Below are 20,083 nucleotides of genomic sequence, written 5' to 3'. Positions count from 1 at the left end.
TGTATATTTTTTTCAATTTTTGGCGTGTACGATCTCTAAGTATAAACAAACAAGTTTGACGGTTGGATCGGTGAAACTAGTATTGTAGAATGCGTAGCCCCATTAAAACAATATACTCACTAACATTTCCATGATTTTCTTGCGCGACGAATAACATTATTTCCGTCGCGCAATAGCTCTGCGCGCGACGTATGAAGTTATTTCCGTCGCGCAATGTAAGTAAGGGTTTCTGGACCAGGTTTCAGGGTTTAGGGTTTAGGGTTTAGGGTTTATCTTTGCGCGACGTGTTGAAAAAATTGTCGTCGCGCAAGTCGCCCAAATTTTTGGCGGAGTTTATCCCGCGAATTAAAAATTCTTGGCACGACAGGTTAGACTTATTTCCGTCGCGCAATGTAAGTAAGGGTTTCTGGACCATGTTTTAGGGTTTAGGGTTTAGGGTTTAGGGTTTAGGGTTTATCTTTGCGCGACGTTGTAAAAAATGTCGTCGCGCAAGTCGCCCAAATTTTTGGCGGAGTTTATCCCGCGAATTAATAATTCTTTGCGCGACAGGTTATTTTATCCGTCGTGCAAAGTGCGATATTTATCTTTGCGCGACATTTTACATCTTTCGTCGCGCAAGTTGGCGAAGCTTTTATGAAAAAAAACGCGCATTTCTGTTCTTCTTCAACCTCTCTCAGCCCCTCTGTCTCTCTCTCCTCGAACCCTAAAATCCGTCGAACCCTCAAATCTCTTAGCCACTCTCTCTCTCGCGTTCAACCTCTCAGCCCCTCTATCTCTCTCTCCTTCGAACCCATTGATCTCTCACCCGGTCTCTCTCCTTCGCACCCCCAAATCTCTCACCCAGTCTCTATCGCAAGCTCTCAGCCCCGCCCCTCATCCTTCTCAGCCGCTCTCTCCTCCGTCCCCACTCATCCCTCTCTCCTCCGTCTCCACTCATCCCTCTCAGTCCCTCTATCCTCCATCCCCACTCATTCCTCTCTGTCCCTGTCTCCTCCGTCCGCTCTCAGTCACTCGCTCCTCCATCAGACGACGGCCCTTCGATTTTTCTCTCGCTCTCCACCGTCGAAACCCATACGGTAAAAGTCCCGACTCTAGCCCCGATTTATAATTACAAGTTTTTGGATTTTTTTTTTCTGAAAGTTGTGGATTAAAATATATGTTAGGATTAAATTTCTGAAATCTGCTGTTTGAATTTGTATATTTATTTTGTAAGTGTTTACATTACTTAGTCTGGTGGTTGGTTAGGATTGCTCCGTTTCAATTTCCTTTTTGTATTGGATTTGCATTTGTGATTTCAGATTTTATTGGAAATGTTGAAATAGTGTTGGATTTGTGATTTTGTATTTGGTTTGGTTTCAGATTTTAAATTTGATTGGAGCACAATTTTATGTTTTCTGTTTTTTGTATTTTGATTGCTTTTCGTAATTTTCTGTTTTTTGTATTTGGATTGCTTTTCAGATTTAATATATGTGCAACTAACCAAATTAGATGTTCATTTTGTTGAGATGAATATTTGTTTCTGTTTTTATTTATTTATATATATATATATGTTTTTGTTTTGTTTGCAAACAATGTGCATATGTTATTTTTAATATATATCTGTTTTTGTTTTGTTTGCTTTAAAACAATGTGCATCTGTTTAATTTTTATTTATTTATAAGAATACATGTTTCTGTGTATTTGTATGCTAAATATTGAATTTGCTGTTGATTAGTTGTTGAGGTTGTTTTTTTAAAAATAAACAAACATTTTAAGGCAAGGATGTTTTAATTTTAAGACCTTATCAGTTGTGCAGATGTCGAACCTTATCAGACGTCGTAAGACGGTGACGAGTCCTCATAGTTTGCCTCCCCCGATTGCGACGTCAGCTGTCACTGCTCCAGCACAGTTGAACGAGATCCCATCTGTTCCGAACGTCTCCCATGCACAGGCGTCATCAGAGTCCTCAGTTGCGCAGCCTGTTAGCTCCAGGCGGCGTCATCGCCCTCCCCACTTGATCGACACCGCTTCGACCTCTGCTGCTGGTGCGTCGGGTTCTCAACCAGGTAAAGATTTCCTTTACCTACCAATAAACTGTACCATTATTTTTTTTTAATAATTTGTTAATTAACGTTAATTTTAAATATCTTTGCAGCCAAGAAGAACACCCGAGGACCTTGTCGCCAGTTGAGTACGGCGAAGCTCACTCGGGTGACCAACAGTCGTATCAACATCAGATACGACGAGCGTCATCGGGCTGCACCTACTGCGGACCAACATAGCTCATTGGCCCACGATGTTGGTTCAGTCATTCGGACCCATTGTCCCATGAAATGGAAGTCTTGGAAGGCCATGCCTAACGAGGTGCAGATGGAGGTGCGTGGACAGCTGTCGGTATGTATCCTACCTTTTAATTGTTTTCCCTTCCAATTTTATATATTTCTAGTACTTAATGCATGTAATTAATTTATTGCAGATCAACTACAATTTAGAGAATCTCAACGACGATTTGTTCGGGTATATCGATAGACTGTTTGCGGATAGGTACAAGCAGTGAAAGAGCGACCTGCACCACCATTTTCAAGCATATGATGATCCGCAGGTTGCTCTTCTGGAGGGTTGCCCGAAGGAGCTTGAGGGGCGGGAGGATAGTTGGGAGTGGCTCTGTGGTCATTTTCAGGGGGCAGATTATGTGGTTTTTTTTTTTTTACTAAGTTCAAAATTCTGTTTTCATTTCATTTTCAACTAAAATATTTTATTTTTTGTATAACAGAAGATGGCCAAAGCAAATAAGGGCAATAGGGCGAAGAAGACTCTTCTCCACCATTCAGGTGCCAGGCCCTTCTCCTATAGGATGGAGGCGCGGCGGCAGGTAATAATTGTATAATTTTTATTTACTTTTTAATGTATTTAATATTAATTTGTTTTTTTTGTACTAACAATTTTTTTTCTCTTGTTCAATTAGGAGGGGTCCAAATTCCCAGAGATTGATGTCTTTGGCGACGTTTATGTTCGACCTGGGAATGAGTTGGCGGAGTCCATTCATGTAAGTAGTCTTTAATTATAATTATTCTCTTACACGTTCAAGTTTCAACTTTATTATATGAATGTTTTAATTAATATTTTATGTTATGTCAAATAGATGACCATGATTGAGAAGAGCCAGTTGGTTCTTCAGGAGTCCGCCTCTCAGCTTCCTCCCGATACGCCGCTCGAGTCCGTGGCTCCTCCACCAGATGCAGGGTTTCTGATCTTGACGGAGGCTTTGGAGCAGACTCTCGGGAGGCGGCCAGGGACATATTGTCGAGGGATGGGGAATGCCCGGCGGCGGGAACCTAGATCCCGTTCATCGTCCCAGTCAAACAGTGCTATGACAGCAATGATGGCCCAATTTGAAGCCCGGATGTCCCAGATGGACCAGCTTCAAGCCCGGGTGGCCCAGATGGCCGAGCTTGAAGCAAAGGTGGCCCAGATGGGCGAGCATGAAGCCCGGATGTCCCAGATGGATTCGTTCTTACAGTCCCTCGCCCAGTCCGGCATTCCTGTACCGTCTTTTGTTCCTTCATCCACCTCTGAGCCCATCCAACCCGAGCATGGCCATCAAACCTCTGCCCCTGTCGACAATGTCCAGATCGGAGACCAAGTAGATTATCAAACAATGTTTGATTAGTTTTCTATTTTCTTTATGACATTTGAAACATTTTTCTTGTATTTGACTCTATATTATGTTATAACAAAAACTTTCTCTTAATTACATTTTTTTATTGTCATTTCATTTAATTATAAAAATAAATAAACCAAACAAAAATTTCCCCAAAAAGAAAAAAATAATAATTTAATTACTCTTTTGCGCGACGAACATATGCCGTGATGTCGTCGCGCAAAATTTTCCACAGGAAAATACAAACCATTATAATTTAAATGGAGAAACAATATATTTACGTTTGCGCGACGAAAAATGTCGTCCCCTAAAGGCAACGCGACGACGAGAATTTTGTCGCTCTATGTTTGCGCGACAAATGGCATTGTCGCACAGGGTTTGTTCGACAATCTATTCTTTGTCGCGCATAAGACTGCGCGACGAAAGTTCATCGTCGCGCCAGGTTTGTGCGACAGTTATTTTTCGACGTGCATAAAGCTGAGCGACGACCCTTATGCTGCCTCTCAAATGTCTGTGCGACGATGGTAATTCGTCGCACCAGGTTTGAGCGACAATTTTTTTTTCGTCGCGCATAAAGGTGCGCAACAATTCTTATGCCGCCTCTCAAATGTCTGTGCGACGACGAAAAATCGTCGCACAGTTTTGAGCGACGAACACATAATCGTCGCGCAAAATGTTTGCGCGACGAATTGTAGCCGTCCCAGCACTGTTGGTGCAACGAGCTTGTTGCGCGACGAAATGACCAATGTTCTGTCGCGCAAGGGCTTTCTTTACGGACTTCGCGCGACTGAGTTTGCGCGACGGTCATTTCGTCGCGCTGTTATTCGAGCGACTACTTTGTACTTTGCGCGACAAATTTGTCTTCGTCGCGCAAACAGTGATATTTAGTAGTGCAAGTAGCATCCTTTGAGCATGCATGATGCATAGACTTGCACTTGTCTCCTAGTCGGCAATCAAGTCAAGCCGCCCAGGTCCAAGCCCATTTCGACAAGTAGTTATTTCATGACCACGACACCGCTCGCACGTTTTGGTGATGCTTGCTGCCTTTACTACTAAATGATTGATCAAATTATGATTTACAGCTTTCTACACGGGGTCTTAATTATTTGTCGGAGGATGTTTTTATGACCTTTCTTTATAAATTTTGCAATAAGCACTTTGTAATTTGAGTAATGCAGTTACCTTTTTACTTCTGTATTTAGATTCTCAATCTGTGGTTAAGTGTAGTTACCTCTGTTTTCGAGATCCTATGTTCATATTCTAAATCTACTAATATCGCTTGTGAAAAATAAAAATCTATACATATCCTAGATGACATTTTATTAGTCATCTTGCATAAGTACAACTTCCATAAGTATGTAACCATATCTTATTGGACTTTTCTTCCTCAAAGACAAGTGGTGCAGATTGATCAAGTCTTTTTGGTCTTCTATCTTTGTAGGCTCCAAGACATTCAAGTAATCTTTAATAAGTCTCAATTTTCCACAGACCAGCATCATGAAATTTGGAAGTCGTCGCTTTGCTAAATTGATTTGGCTGCAACTATCTTCAATTATATTGCCGATCGTTTGACCCCCGGGCCACAAAACTCATTGTCTATATCCATTTCGACAAAAAAAAAATGTTTATTGTGATGGATATGTTCAAGGCTTAACATGATTTTTTTAATTTCTGTTTTACAAACGACAACATATTTGCACGATACTTTAACACCACGGTTAGCTATAACTTCCTTCCTATTCATGTTTCTAGTTTGCACCAATGCATCTAAATTCATCACTAACCCATAAAAATTTACTTTTCCTTTCCAAAAGGAACATCACGATTTTCTTTACTTTTCCTTTCCAAAAGGAACATCACGATTTTCTTCATCTGTCTCTGTCTAAGCTTCACATCAAAGATGAACAAGATTTGATACATCCTTTTTATCGATTCCAAATTTCTTGACTTTATACTCTCGCATGTGATTTCTCTCTCATCTATTATAATGTTGTTTGCTGAGTAAACTCAAGAATTGTTTTTCTGGCAGTTATTTACTATCCTCCACAAGGGCGCTTGTTGTGAAATTATTGCAAGCTTACAATCTGCACAAGTAATATAGAATTAAATAGAGTGTCGTTCCCACTAAGACTGTAAAATCCTATTAATTACCAATTATGATTAATTCAAAAGTTTATTTGAATCGTTGATTAAGAAGATTGATTGATTTATTAAGCAGAAATAGTTATGAAAAATACAAATTTAATTAACGATGGAGAATCAAGTTAATGAGACACTAGAGCATTTGATTTCACCATAACCAATTCCACTTAATTCTCATAGCCAATTAACCCTAATTACTATCCATGTTGACAATTGGTTTCTAGATATCCCCTCTTGGGTTCAACCAACAGGATTCTTAATTAACAACTCATTCTCTCTCGAGCAACGGATTTAGAAAATCAAGAACCCATTAAGTTCTATGAGAACCTGCAAGAAAACTGCATAAGTCATATTAGTCCCTCTCAGACACTCATTCAAGACATAGTATTTGTTACGAGAAGCAAACACCAAACATCTCCTCTCGGTCTCCACTTGAATCATCAATTAAATACTAGCTAGATATTTAAAGCATTAAAAGTAGTAACAAATACTCAACATGGAATAGTAATAAAAAATTAATATAACTATAAAAATTAAGTGTTCATGGTAAGGCTACATCACAGCCCTAGTAAGGAAAATTAGTTCTTGACAAAAGAGAAGGTAAACATGTTGAAGTTGGCTCACCATAAATGCAAAAGGAGGACGAAGAAACGGCAAAAGAAGACCAGTTCTCTAGGTTCTGGTGCTCGAGCAGAAGCTATAGGCGCTCAAGTAGCAGGGAGACGTTTTTCCGCCCAGTCCTAGGGGCTCAAGCGAAAGTGCAAGTGCTCAAGCGGACGTCGCAAATCCAACACAGATCCTTGGCGTTTGACTTGGTGTTCCTATTATTCTGAGGTTTTCTAGCCTAATTTAATAGGGTTTTAGTTTCCTATTCCTACTTAACTTATAACCCAAGTCCTATAAGTTATAAATAGGACTTTTAGGGCTAGGTTAAATTTCATGAGAGGAAAATTCAAAAGAGAATTTGCAAGAGAATTCAAAGGGGAACTCTGCCTTTAGCCAGGAGAGAAAAAGAAACGCCTAGCCTTTCAATCAATGCATCTTTTCATGCATGACTTGCGGTTCTCAGCAATTAAGTCGAGCCGCCCAGGTCCAAGTCCAGAAGTATCACTTCATGACCACCACTTTGGCTATGATTGCTGTCATTTAGCAAATGGTTAAAACACTCGTCGGCTTTCTAGATGGATTCATTTGGGGTCGTATGTTACTCATGAATACTTAGAAAATTAATTGATTATTTATTGGATGTATTATTCACAGCAGCAATATATATCACTGTATCATTGGAACATAGAAAACGATGTAATTCCGTTTTTTGGCCTGAGACGTTTTCCCTTCTAGTTTCTATGTGTATCCATCCTTATGGGTACCGAAAGCAATATTAAGAGTTAATCTTGAGGTATATATTGTCCCTCAACTCAAAGATTTGAAGGAACTAGGTTTTTTTTTTTTTTTTTTTTTTTTTTTCAGTACAAGCATTTGGGGGAGAGGGATTTATACAAATAATCATTGGGTGTCTGAGAATTTCGAACCTCAGCCGACATGAGTGGAGGTGGAAGAGCTCAACCAATTGAGCTATTTCCTAGTGGCGAATTAAGTAGGTTAACATAGCAGTAGACAAAATAATTGAGCGTAGCTGAGCAAGGCCAGCCCTATAGAAGCTGCCAACCAAACCTAGCTACTATTATATATGCATGACTTGAGAATTAAATGATGTTAATAATGTCAATATAGATGGCGTAAGATCCTTGACAGAGGCCTAGGCCTGTGTGTGGATAGTTTTGAGACAATTATATGTATGGCACACAAAGCATTGACTTGCTTCACTTTATTCGACTCTTGTCCTCTCCTTCTAGCTAGCCATCGAACTTTTAACATTGAGTGTGAGTACAATGTCGCGGAAAAGTATAAAGAAAACCTGTGAAGAAATTAACGTAATTATTAGTCCATAAAATCCAAGTATATCTCTCAAAATAGTTTGTTTGTTCGTAGTACATGATGAGCACCATAGAGATAGAGATACCCTCAAGTATATCTCTTAAAACCAATGGGGTTTTGACACTTGTCAAATTTCAACAAAAAAGAAAAAAGAAAAAAGAAAAAATTGACACGTGTCAAAACCACATTTATGGTAAGAAAGAGTTCCTCCTCAATGTGAGTACAATGTCACAGAAAAGCATAAGGAAAACCTTTGAAGAAATTAACGTAATTATTAGTCCATAAAATCCAAGTATATCTCTCGTATAAGCACAATCTCAATAGTTTGTTTGTTCGTAGTACATGATGAGCACCATATAGACACCCTCAAAGAGCATGGCTTGGCTCCTTCAAATTAAGGAGGAGATTCTCCTTAAAACCAATGGGATTTTGACAAAATTTTCAACAACCAAAAAAAGAATATTTAAAAACTTGACATGTGTCAAAACAACATTTATGGTAAGGAGTTCCTCCTTAATTTTAAGGAGCCAAGCTTTTTCCATTAAGATATGGACGTCCATTTTCATGGGCATGGCTTTTTCAATGCATTAATTGCAATTTATTCTCAATAATTTTACGGAGATCAAATTTTTTACTCACATTTGAAGATTAAATGACATGACATGCATTTTAAAATGTAGATTTATTTGAAATTGATGTTTTTTTTTATCCATTTTGACATGTTACTGTACTTATCATTTGCTACTGAACCTCATTGCATCATGTGGACACCATTCGTTCACATAAAATCATTCGTAATTTTCTGTTATTGTAACATAAAGAAAGAGGGGTAATATTATATTTCACACAAATTCTGTGTGCAATATATCTTCGAAAAATTATTTTTGCATGACGTTAATTCTATCTTTAATTAAATACCGGACTATCAATATTCACATAGATATTTTATTGAAGTTGGCAAAAGTATATCGTTAACATATCAATATTTTTATTATTGATGATAATAATATCGATATCGACACATTATCAATTACAAGTGGACAATTCTCTTTATTGAAGATCAAATGCTTGATACATAGCCAGACTATAATAATTGACACGTTACCAATTACATGTCGAGAGTCTTACCTTTATTAAAGATCAAACGTTTAATATAGAGCAGGACTAATTATCGACACATTACATGTCGAGAGTCCTATCTTTATTAGAGATCTTGTCCTTTCTATAGTTCATATTTATGTATGCTCATCATGGGCAGAAAGTAATGGCGTAGTTAGGTCCACCAAAGCACGTAAATAAACCCTTGTTGTCATCATAAGCGTAGCTGTAAGCGTCGGGGCATGCGTTATGGAATATCTGAGAGTAATTTGTCGGTGGGCATTTCTCTTTAGTTTCGTTAGGCGGAGTGCAACAGTACTGTGGGTCACCGAATGCAACACATGCGCTCAAGCAGGCAACCACGCTCCCATCGGGCCCTTTCTTTTGCAGCTCACTCGGACAAACTCCATTCACGTCCGCCGGGCAACTACCCGTCCTGCAGTCTCCGGTACCGCCTTGTGGAGTCACAGACATGCGCAAGTTGAAGCCATCAACAAGACTAACGTCGTAGAAATCTTGTCCTCCGCCTGCTGGAATATTGAATTCCGCTAAAGTTGCTGGCGGAATGCCACCTTTACCGTTGCACGTGACCTGACCAGAGTCACAGTCTGCGGTGGTGCAGACGAACTTTCCAGAGGCGTCCGTGGAGCATCCAGTTCGGCCCCAGAAGCGGCCGTTCCACGGCACCGGAGTGTCTAGCTGGAAGCTAGCTTGGGATGCTAACTCGAACCCTGTGGTTGATAATTGAGGTTTTCCATCGGAGGTTAGGGTTGCTGGCCAGACCGTGTAGGGGCAATTGTTTTTGAAAGAAATTGTCGCTGCATGTGCACCTGCCATGCAAAGTAAACCACACTTAATTTGATGCAGTAATCACAAACCACACTTATTGTGACCAAATATTAAATTAAAATTAAAGAAAAAAAGAAGCTTCGACTTTAAGAAAAGATCAATGAGTATTTCTGTCGTTTGGCCAAAATGAAAAACTTAAAGAAAATAAGAAGCTTGTTTACCTCCGAAGGAAAGGATGGTTAAGCTGAAGCTGAGGACAACTACTAGGGTCTTCATCATCGGAATGTCTTAGCTTGCTTTGCTTCGAATTTGATGAGCTTGGGCTTTAGTTATATAGGCTTGGTGCGGGCCTAACCATTTGTCCTTTTAGTTTGTGGTATAGTCAACAAACGTAATTTTGACCGTATATTTAACATTTTCATCACGCAGTATTTACCTTTAGTAGGCTCCAGTTGATGGATTCTTTAAATATATAGTTGAGGGATTCATTGTGTGGTCCCCCTCATCATTAATTCAATGATATAAAACATCATTCTTGATGGATTCTTTAAATCAATGTTTAACTAAAAATTTAACATTTAAGATAAATAAATTATATAAATTCAAACTTCAATATAAAAATCTAAAATAAGAGAAATCCCCTCCACAACAACAAACTTAAAACTTCCAAATTTACAATCAATTAGAGCTTAAAAGAGTTGAAACACCCCATGTTACTTTTAAAAAAAAAATATTAAAAGAATATATAATAAATATAATATACCTCTTTATAAAATTAAAATTTTAAAAAATTTGGGCCACCCTGGACAGTGGATCCAGAGTAGTCACACTGACTTCCCCTGTCCCGGGCCAACACTGATTTCAACTTAAGAGGTTCTGAGTTTGCATCCTTCTTTTTGTTAATAAAAAAACAAACAAAATCAAATTACTTCATTTGTTTTTGTATGAAGATTTATTTATTTTTTCGATTCTATCTATTTGTTTATTTCTTGTTTTTTGTCAAATCGTTTTTTATGAAAGATCAACATTCACATCCTTCGCCAATGTAGAAAGTGCCACTCTAGGAGAAGAAGCTGCCACAAACAAACAGAGGTAGAATTTACAGCACAAGATATGCCACTAAAGTCTAAATGTGCAACTGTACTAAACTGTAGGGCCATTGAAATGTGTATTATTAAATCCCCCTAAATTGCCACGAACAAGCAAAGCTAGAATTTTCAACACTCAGGACACGTTTTCTTTTCTACAGGTGGTGAAGAAAATTAATATGTCTACCTTGACCGGTGAAGAAGGAGAAAAATTTAGTTGCAACAAGGATAACACTGGTTGCTATTTCCAGCCAATAATACTATGTCATGTTAAAGTGTTAACACGTTTGTCATAACATTATTGGTTGGTTATAGCAAAATAGTGTTATCCCCATTTTATAAAATCTTTCTTGTGAAGAAGGGCCAAGAGGAGAGACCAGTGGTAAGACTAGGAAAATTACTACATAGTTTGTTTCCTTTTTCTTTAAATAAAATTGATTAATCATTATTACTGGTAAATCATCATTTGTTTTCCATTCGCTGAGTAGAAATAATTGATTTTGTTATGTAAACAGGAAGTTGGTGTCTATGTTTTAGTGCGGCTCAGCAAAAAGAATACATACACTACTACATTTTTCTATTTGCGCGACGATAGTTTGCGCGACGAAGGACAAATCGTCGCATAAAAGATCATCGCGCGACGGATAATCATATGCGTAGCTCAAACAAGAGCGACGAAGAACTTTCGTCGCATAAAAGATCAACGCGCGACGGACAATAATATGCGTAGCGCAGCCTAGCGCGACGAAGAAATTTCGTCGTATAAAAGATCATCGCGCGACAGACAATCATATGCGTAGCGCAAAATAGAGCGACCAATAAATTTCGTCGCGCAAAACAACTTTGCGCGACAGAACAAACGACCGTCGCGTAAAACAAGGGGAAAAAACCGCGAATAAATATTCTGGCGCCTAATTCTTGCGCGACGACTAAACTTGTCGCAAATGACATCTTTGCGCGACAAAACACTATCCGTCGCGCAAGGTACGATATACAAAACCATTAATCCTAAGCCTAAATTTTAATTTTGCCATCTAAATCATATATGTTTCATTGATTTTAGTGAAGATCATCATTCATACCCTTTTAATTATGGGAATGGTAGAGGAGAATCTTTTTGTATGGTTATCAACCTCCATACGAATAAATTTCAGGGTTATCAATTTCCCTACGAAGAGAAGAGCGCGAAATATGTTTTGAAACTAAAAAGTGTTCATTCAACTGTACAAAACTAATTTGAACGATCCAACCGTTAAACGTGTTTGTATATACTGTGAGATTGTATACCCCAAAAATCGCAAATAACAAATATTCAGAGATCTAGAAATGGGACAAAATATTCAAATGTTATAAATGAACACGTTTGCGCGACAACTGTTTGCGCGATGACGACGTATTCGTCGCTCTAGGATGTTTTGCGCGACGACTAAACTCGTCGCATATGACATCTTTGCGCGACAAAAACTGTCCGTCGCGCAAAGTACGATATACAAAACCATTAATCCTAAGCCTTAGTTTTAATTTTGCCATCTAAATCATATGTTTTTCATTGATTTTAGTGAAGATCATCATTCATACCCTTTTAATTATGGGAATGGTAGAGGAGAATCTTTTTGTATGGTTATCAACCTCCATACGAATAAATTTCAGGGTTATCAATTTACGTACGAATCTTTTTGTAGGGTTATCAACCTCCATATGTTTTGAAACTAGAAAGTGTTCATTCAACTATAGAAAACTAATTTCAACGATCCAACCGTTAAACGTGTTTGTATATACTGTGAGATTGTATACCCCAAAAATCGCAAATAACAAATATTCAGAGATCTAGAAATGGGACAAAATATTAAAATGTTATAAATCAACACGTTTTGCGTCACAACTGTTTGCGCGACGACTAGTTATTCGTCGCCATATGATGTTTTGCGCGACCACAAAATCCATACGTCGCGCAAAATTAATTGCGGGAAAACAAACAGTGTTCGAGGTGTTTCGCGCCACAACTTTGCGCGGCGAAAACAAAGTAGTCGCGCAAGGAGGCTAGCGTGGCTGCGTGCGTGTCAAACTGGACTTTTGCGCGACGGAAATTCTCTATTGCGCGACTAATATCATGTGCGACGAAACGATTTTGGCGTCGCGCAAAGGTGTGATGTCGGCACGTCTTTGCGCGCCAAGCATGTTGATTTTGCGCGATGAAATTTGTTTTGTGCGACGAATATCTGTGTTCGTCGCGCAAAGATGTGATGTCGGCAGGACTTTGCGAGTCGCTGAAATGGAATTTGCGCGACTTATTTATTTGCGCGACGAATTAAGCCTTCGTCGCGCAAAGCCGTCTTCTATAACAGATTCATTTCAGCCATTGCAAAGGCAAACTGAAAGATCAGTTTTGCCTCTGCTTCTGCCCCTCTCTCTCTCCGTTCTCTCCATTTTCTCAGCTGCAAATCATTTCAGGACATATTGAAGAAGGTATTTTATTTGTTTTGTATTTATTTAAAATATCAATTTAATTTCTTTATATATTATTTTTGTGAAATTATATTTGTATTTTGTTGTTAAATTATGCACGGCAATGTACGAAGTTAATTGAAATTAACTTCATACATTTTTTATTGTAAAGCTTAGTTCCCGTTCGAGGTTAGTTGGACCGCGCATGGGTGATTAAACCACGACTACGGTCCAATTAATTCTTGAATTGTCCCATATTTTGGACAGTTTGGAAATGTATAGTCGTGTCACGTAGTTTACAGCTACAGGATTAGGTTTCGATTGTGGAGATTTCGGTGTCATCTCGGTATGTTCTTCGGGTGGTACGTAGGTATTTGATATCTACTGTACACCTCAAGAACTGTAGCGAGATGCTGCCGAAATTCATCCACGTCGAAATCTAATCTCATGTAGATGTAAATTACGTGGCATGACTATGCATTTCCGAATGGGATAGGACCCTTACCGGAGGCATAAGGTGACGTTGTGATTTTCTAAGAATACAACATAATTGTTGTATTGTGATTGTGGTTCCAGGAATTATGAGCAGAAGGTGGATACAGAACCCTAACAGGTGCGCAGACGAATACTTGGATGGAATCGGGGAATTTATTCACTTTGCACGGTCACACAACCCGGGTGCAACTAGAATCAGATGTCCTTGTAGGAGGTGTAACAACATGTTGTGGGATACAATTGAAAATGTTCAATTTCATTTAGTAAGGAATGGAATGATTGAGACATACAGCAGGTGGAACCATCACGGGGAACAATTAGACATTGGTTCGTCTTCAAGGGCCACAAGAGTGGACAATGTTGAACCTATTGTGGATGCTAATGAACAAGTCATGGATATTATACATGATGCTTTTCCATTTGCATCAACCAGCAGCAATCAGGAAGGGGAAGATGACGTGCCTACACCAATGGATAGTGCAGAGTTTGAACAGTATGAAGAACTTTTAAAAAATGCCAACCAAGAGTTATATCCGGAGTGCGAGAGCTTTTCCGTTCTTACGGCGATTGTGGAGCTAATGCACGGAAAAATAAAGTATTGTATGTCGAACCTGTGTTTCGATTACTTTTTGGGGGTTTTCAAGAGAATGCTTCCGACGGACAATTGTTTGCCGAAAGACCACAGACATGCACAGAAGATGTTGAGTGGTCTTGGATTGGGTTATGAAAAAATCCACGCTTGCAAAAACAATTGCATGTTATTCTACAAAGAGTATGAAACATTGGATACATGCCCTATATGCAATGAGTCGAGATTCAAACAGACGTCTCAGAATAGAATGACTAAGGTTCCACAAAAAGTCATGCGTTATTTGCCCCTGAAGCCAAGATTGCAGCGATTGTATATGTCGACGCATACTGCCACAGACATGAGATGGCATAAGGAAAAACGGGTAGGCGACGATGTGATGCGGCATCCTGCAGATGGGGAGGCATGGAAAGAGTTCGATCAAACGTTCCCCGAGTTTGCTGCTGATCCCCGAAATGTTAGGTTGGGACTTGCCACTGACGGATTCAATCCGTACGGGGTTCTAAACCAACACCACAGCACTTGACCGATTTTCGTATTCCCATATAATTTGCCGCCTTGGAAATGTATGAAAAAAGAGTACATGATGATGAATGTTTTGATAACTGAGGATCCTGGCAGGTCAATCGATGTGTACTTAAGGCCGTTGGTTGATGAGCTCAAGGATTTATGGACAAACGGTGTGCGTACGTACGATAAATCCACTGGGAAGATGTTCACTTTGCGGCGGCAGTTATGTGGACTGTGAATGATTTTCCCGCATATGCAATGGTGTCGGGGTGGAGCACAAAGGGTTATATGGCATGCCCTGTATGCAAGGAAGATGTAACTTCTGGTTGGCACGCTGGAAAAGTGTGTTACCTTGGGCATCGAAGATGGTTGCTATGGGACCACGAGTGGCGGGAAAAGAATAAAGAGTTCGACGGGAACAAAGAGCGTCGCGCAAGACCTAGAGAATCGTCCAGTGATCAAATCTTGGAACAGCTTAATGGTTTGGAATTTGCTCCGTTTGGGAAAACAGTTAGTCGGACCTGACTTGCTACACATATGAACTGGACGCACAAGTCTATGTTTTTTGAGCTTCCATATTGGTCGAAACTAAAATTGAGGCACAATCTCGACGTTATGCATGTTGAGAAAAATGTGTTTGACACATTGATAGGAACGATTCTAGATATCAAGGAGAAGACAAAGGACACGATAAAAGCTCGTCTTGATTTGGAAAGAATGGGCATACGAAGGGGTTTATGGCTGAAAAGGGGCACTGATAAAGCTATAAGAGATCTTGCATTTTTTTCAATGAAACCGAATGACAGAAAAGAGTTTCTACAGTTTGTCTCGTCTGTTAAGTTTCCTGACGGATATGCTTCTAATATCGCACGTTGCGTGAATGTTGACGGGGGTAAATTTACTGGACTCAAGAGCCATGACTGTCATGTGTTTATGCAACGCCTACTTCCTGTGGGGATTCGACACCTATTGCCGGAAGATGTAGTGAAGCCAATCATATTGTTGTCCAGATTTTTTTCCCAACTGACGGCAAAAACGTTGCGAAAGACAGACATTGATCAGTTGCGCCATGACATTGTCCAAGTCTTATGCAAGTTTGAGATGATATTTCCTCCGGCTTTCTTCACGAGTATGATTCATGTGATGGTTCACTTACCAGAAGAGGCATTGCTTGCTGGTCCAGTCAACTATCGCTGGATGTATCCAATAGAAAGGTATATAATCATCATCATTCGTGTAAGCATCATTATCTCATGCTTCCTACTTGCTAATTTGCATCTTTTCATTTTATTTTGGCAGGCTACTCGGAGAGCTGAAAAAAAGCGTACGCAACAGAGCGAAGCCCGAAGGATCAATTGTAGAGGCTTGGGTTCAATATGAGGCGCTTACTTTTTGTGGAATGTATTTAAAAGACGTGGACACGGCTTTCAATCGACCTCAGCGCAATAATGACGGAGGTGTGAGAAATGAGCAACTTTCTGTTTTTGCCCAAAGTGCACGACCCTTTGGAGATCCTGTACGAGGAGAGTCGTTTTCCAAAAATGACATGGAGGTGGCGCATTGGTTCGTATTGAACAATTGTGATGAGATAATGCCATATTTAGATGAGCATGAAGAGATGATGAAGCGAGAACATCCATCGCATTTGTATTCCAAGAAACACCGTGAATTGTTTCCAAAATGGTTTTTGGAATATGTAAGTTATAAGTGTTTTGTAATTGACATATATATTGTAGTATTTCATTTTCTCAAACTAACATGTGAATGTTGTTGTATAATATTAGGTGAATAAGTTGAAATCAGATAATTCCCCCACTTACAGTGAAGAGTTGTATAACTTGGCATTCGGCCCAATTCGAGCTGAATTATTCTCGGGTTGTCATGTTAATGGCGTCAAATTTTTAGGGACTGCACGTGATGACAAGTTGTGTACGCAAAACAGCGGTGTCCATGTTCCAGGTGGAGGGGAAAGTACGGACATTGATTTCTATGGCAAACTCACAACTGTCGTGCAATTGCTTTACAAAGACCGATACCAAGTCATCATGTTTAAGTGTCGATGGTTTGATACAAACCCAAATAGGCAGGGAAGTGTTAAAATCGATCAAGGGTTACTATCTGTGAACATGAACAGAACTTGGTACGATGACAACCCATACATTTTGGCAAACATGGCAAAACAAATTGTCTATGTAGATGACCCTAAAGCAGGGAGCGGGTGGAAAGTTGTTCAGCAGATGGATCACAGGAACGTATATGCTATACCAGAACTAGACCCATATGACGTCGATGTCGCTGACCAACGGTCAGAATCTTGCATGGAAAATGATGCGGAAACGCTTCGCGATACAAATGTTGTTCAGGAACCATTTCAGCTCGAAGGAGTGTCTTCAAGAGAAATACCAATTCAATCCATTACAATTGACCTCGGTGATCTTCCTAGATACGATGTAGTTATGGAGGAGGAGGAGGAGGAGGAGGATGATGAGGATGATTGGGAGACTGAAAGTGATGATAGCGAAGACAACGAAGGTTATTATAGTTCGGATGATGAATAATGCAATTTATTTGTTGCTTAATATGTTTTAGTATTGGTAATTTCTTGTAATGTAATTACGTTAGTGTAAATATATTGGCAACTCTACTTTTGTTGAATATATGTACTTGTTATATCTAATTTCCAATTATATATGTATGTGGAAAAATAAAACGAAGTTTAAAAAATTTGGATATACTTACTGAGAAGATTAATGTAAAAAGCAATGAACTCAAGTCATTCATACTTTTGTAATTAAATTATTTTACATTTAATTATGGCGTAAATGCAAATTATTACGGTTAGGAAATGAATCTCGTGTCTGAAAAGTTGCACGTCTTCCCAATTGGTCAGCGACATCTCAAATTGAGAAAGAATCTCAATGCTCATGTACTTGAGTTGTACTAAAAAAAAAAAGTACTTTTGTCTAAAACGACCGGTCGTCATTTTTGCGGGACGGAAATCTTCATCCGTAACTGTTTTTTACTTTTGGTCCGCGCAGTGTTGTTTGTTTTTCTGTGCTAAATCCAACCATATAAAGAAATCGAAATTTGAACATACGGTCAGAAAGTTATAGATTAAAAACTGAACAGAGGTCGGAATTGCAAAAAAGGGCCAAAGAATCTGTAAAAAAACGACCGGTCATCTCTGACCGGTCTCATTTTTGCGCGACGAATACTATTATAGCGTCGCGCGAGAGGGTTTTGCGGGACAAAAAATTTCGTCGCTACAGTTAACAAATATGCAATAATCTTTGATTAATAGAAAATAATCTTGCGCGACGAAAATATTTACCCGTCGTAAGAGGAGGTTTTGCGGGACGACGGATTTCGTCGCGGCAGTTAACAAATATGTAACAAATTTTTGAAATAATAGAAAATAATCTTGCGCGACGAAAAACTTTACATGTCGCGCAAAAGACATGTCCCTAAAAATCTCAACTTAGTGCGAAATAACAGAAAGAACCTTGTGCGACGAAGACTATCGTCGCGCAGTTATCTGCGCGACGATGTATACGGCCTTGTCGCAATAATCGTTTAAAAAATAATCAATATAAATTATTTATTATTTTCAGTTTCACTTTGCGCGACGTATATAATCGTCGCGCAAAGTGTGTTTTAAAAAAAAAGTCGAAATTAAATTGTAAATATTTTTAAATGAACATCAAATTCAGTTACTATATTCATACGGGGTCAAGGTTTGTAGACGTAAAAAATCATCAAATTTGGAGTTAAATTAATCGTTCAAATTTGATTTTTCATTTGTAACCGTCGAAAATGTTGGTCCCGTTACATCATGTGTGAGTGTATATTTTTTCTAAATTTTGGCGTGTACGATCTCTGAGTATAAACCAACAACTCTACCGGTTGGATCGTTGAATACATTTTGTATATGTTTGTTAAATAGAACATACAATTTTGTGGTATCCACTATTGTAAATATCTTTAAATGACGATCCAATTCAATCATTGTATTCATATATAGTAAAGGAGTGCACCCGTAAAAAATCATCAAAATCGGAGTTAAAAAAACCGTTAAATCGTGATTTTTAGTTTATAACCGTCGAAAATTTTGATCCCGTAACATCATCTATGAATCTTGCATTTTTTCAATTTTTGGTGTGCACGATCTCTAAGTATAAACAAACAAGTTTGACGGTTGGATCGGTGAAACACCCATCGTACAATGCGTAGCCCCATTAAAACAACATATTCACTAACATGTTATATTGTTTACTTTTTGTAGTTTGCGCGACGAATATGTCTGATTTGTCGCGCAATAAATGATAGCGCGACGTAATGAAATTGCCGTCGCTCAATGTACTTCTCAGGATTTAGGGTTCTGAAAGGGTTTAGGGTTTAGGGTTTATATTGCGCGACGATTTTGTTCATTTCGTCGCGCAAGTTCTCAAATTTTTTGCGGTTATAATCCCGCGTATTAAAAATTTCTTGCGCGACGCCATTTATTTATCCATCGCGCAAAGTACGAAATTTAACTTTGCGCGACCGATGTATTTTCGTCGCGCAAAGACGCAAACATTTAGGGGAAGAAACGCGCAGTTTTGGTCTATCTTCAACCTCTCTCACTCTCTCAGTCTCGACATCAAAAATCGCAGCCTCCATTTCCGATTCGAACCCTAACTTGCAGCCGCTCTCTCTCCTTTCCCTCTATCTCATCCCTCTCTATCCCTCTCTCCTCCGTCCCCACTCATCCCTCTCAGTCCCTCTCTCCCCGGAACCCTCTCATCCCTCGCATATCGTGGCTCCTCCGGCCCGCTCTCTCTCCGTCCCCACTCATCCCTCTCAGTCTCCTCCGTCCCCACTTATCCCTCTCAGTCCCTCTCTTCTCCGTCCCCTCGCATCCCTCTCAGTCCCTCTCTCCTCCGTCCCCTGTCAGTCTGTCGCCTCCTCCGTCTCCGCTCATCCTTGTTAGACGGCGGCCCCCCACTCTCTGTCTCGCTCGCCACCGCCGAACTGCCGTGCTCTCCGGTCTCCCTCGAAACCCAGTTGGTAAATTTCCCAACGCTCCCCGATATTTATTTTTTCAATTTTTAAGTTTTATTTCAGAAATTTTCGGATTAAGTTTGGAATTGTTTTGTTGTTTCTATTTGTATATTTATTTTGTAATTGTTTAAATTGCTGCTTAGTCTGATGGTTGGTTAGGATTTGGATTGGATTTGTATTGCGGCATATTAAGTGTTTAAATTGCTGTTTCAATTTTGTTTTTTTATTGGATTTGTATTTTTTATTTCAGATTTGTTTTTGTATTGAAATTGCATTGTGGTGTACGATTTGTGAATTTTTAGGTGTATT

At 39.2% G+C, this 20,083-nt stretch overlaps 1 protein-coding gene and 1 pseudogene across 1 annotated transcript; one reads left to right on the top strand and one right to left on the bottom strand.

Annotated features, from left to right (window-relative positions):
- The first annotated feature begins 1,795 nt into the window (after positions 1-1,795).
- LOC148293189 (uncharacterized) lies at positions 1,796-3,649 on the top strand (annotated as a pseudogene).
- Positions 3,650-8,686: 5,037 nt separating this feature from the next.
- Positions 8,687-9,963, bottom strand: LOC110762036 (glucan endo-1,3-beta-glucosidase). Its single transcript, XM_021964631.2, has 2 exons — positions 9,829-9,963; positions 8,687-9,648 (listed from the first exon to the last, which is right to left on the bottom strand). Exons 1-2 carry the CDS (start codon positions 9,884-9,886, stop codon positions 8,969-8,971), a joined length of 738 nt encoding a protein of 245 aa, XP_021820323.1. The 5' UTR covers positions 9,887-9,963; the 3' UTR covers positions 8,687-8,968.
- Positions 9,964-20,083: the final 10,120 nt, after the last annotated feature.

This window comes from Prunus avium, chromosome 7, assembly GCF_965620075.1.
Source record: "Prunus avium chromosome 7, drPruAviu1.hap1.1, whole genome shotgun sequence".
Classification (NCBI taxonomy): domain Eukaryota; kingdom Viridiplantae; phylum Streptophyta; class Magnoliopsida; order Rosales; family Rosaceae; genus Prunus; species Prunus avium.
Note: the sequence above shows the minus strand (reverse complement) of the source record. Positions and strands in the feature narration are given on the sequence as shown.

What these genes read in the sequence shown, in the direction of transcription:
- LOC110762036 (XM_021964631.2), bottom strand. Translation starts at nt 9,886, where the DNA reads ATGATGAAGACCCTAGTAGTTGTCCTCAGCTTCAGCTTAACCATCCTT. An exon ending in AACCATCCTTTCCTTCGGAG is followed by an intron (nt 9,649 to 9,828) that starts GTAAACAAGCTT and finishes TTTGCATGGCAG; the next exon opens with GTGCACATGCAGCGACAATT.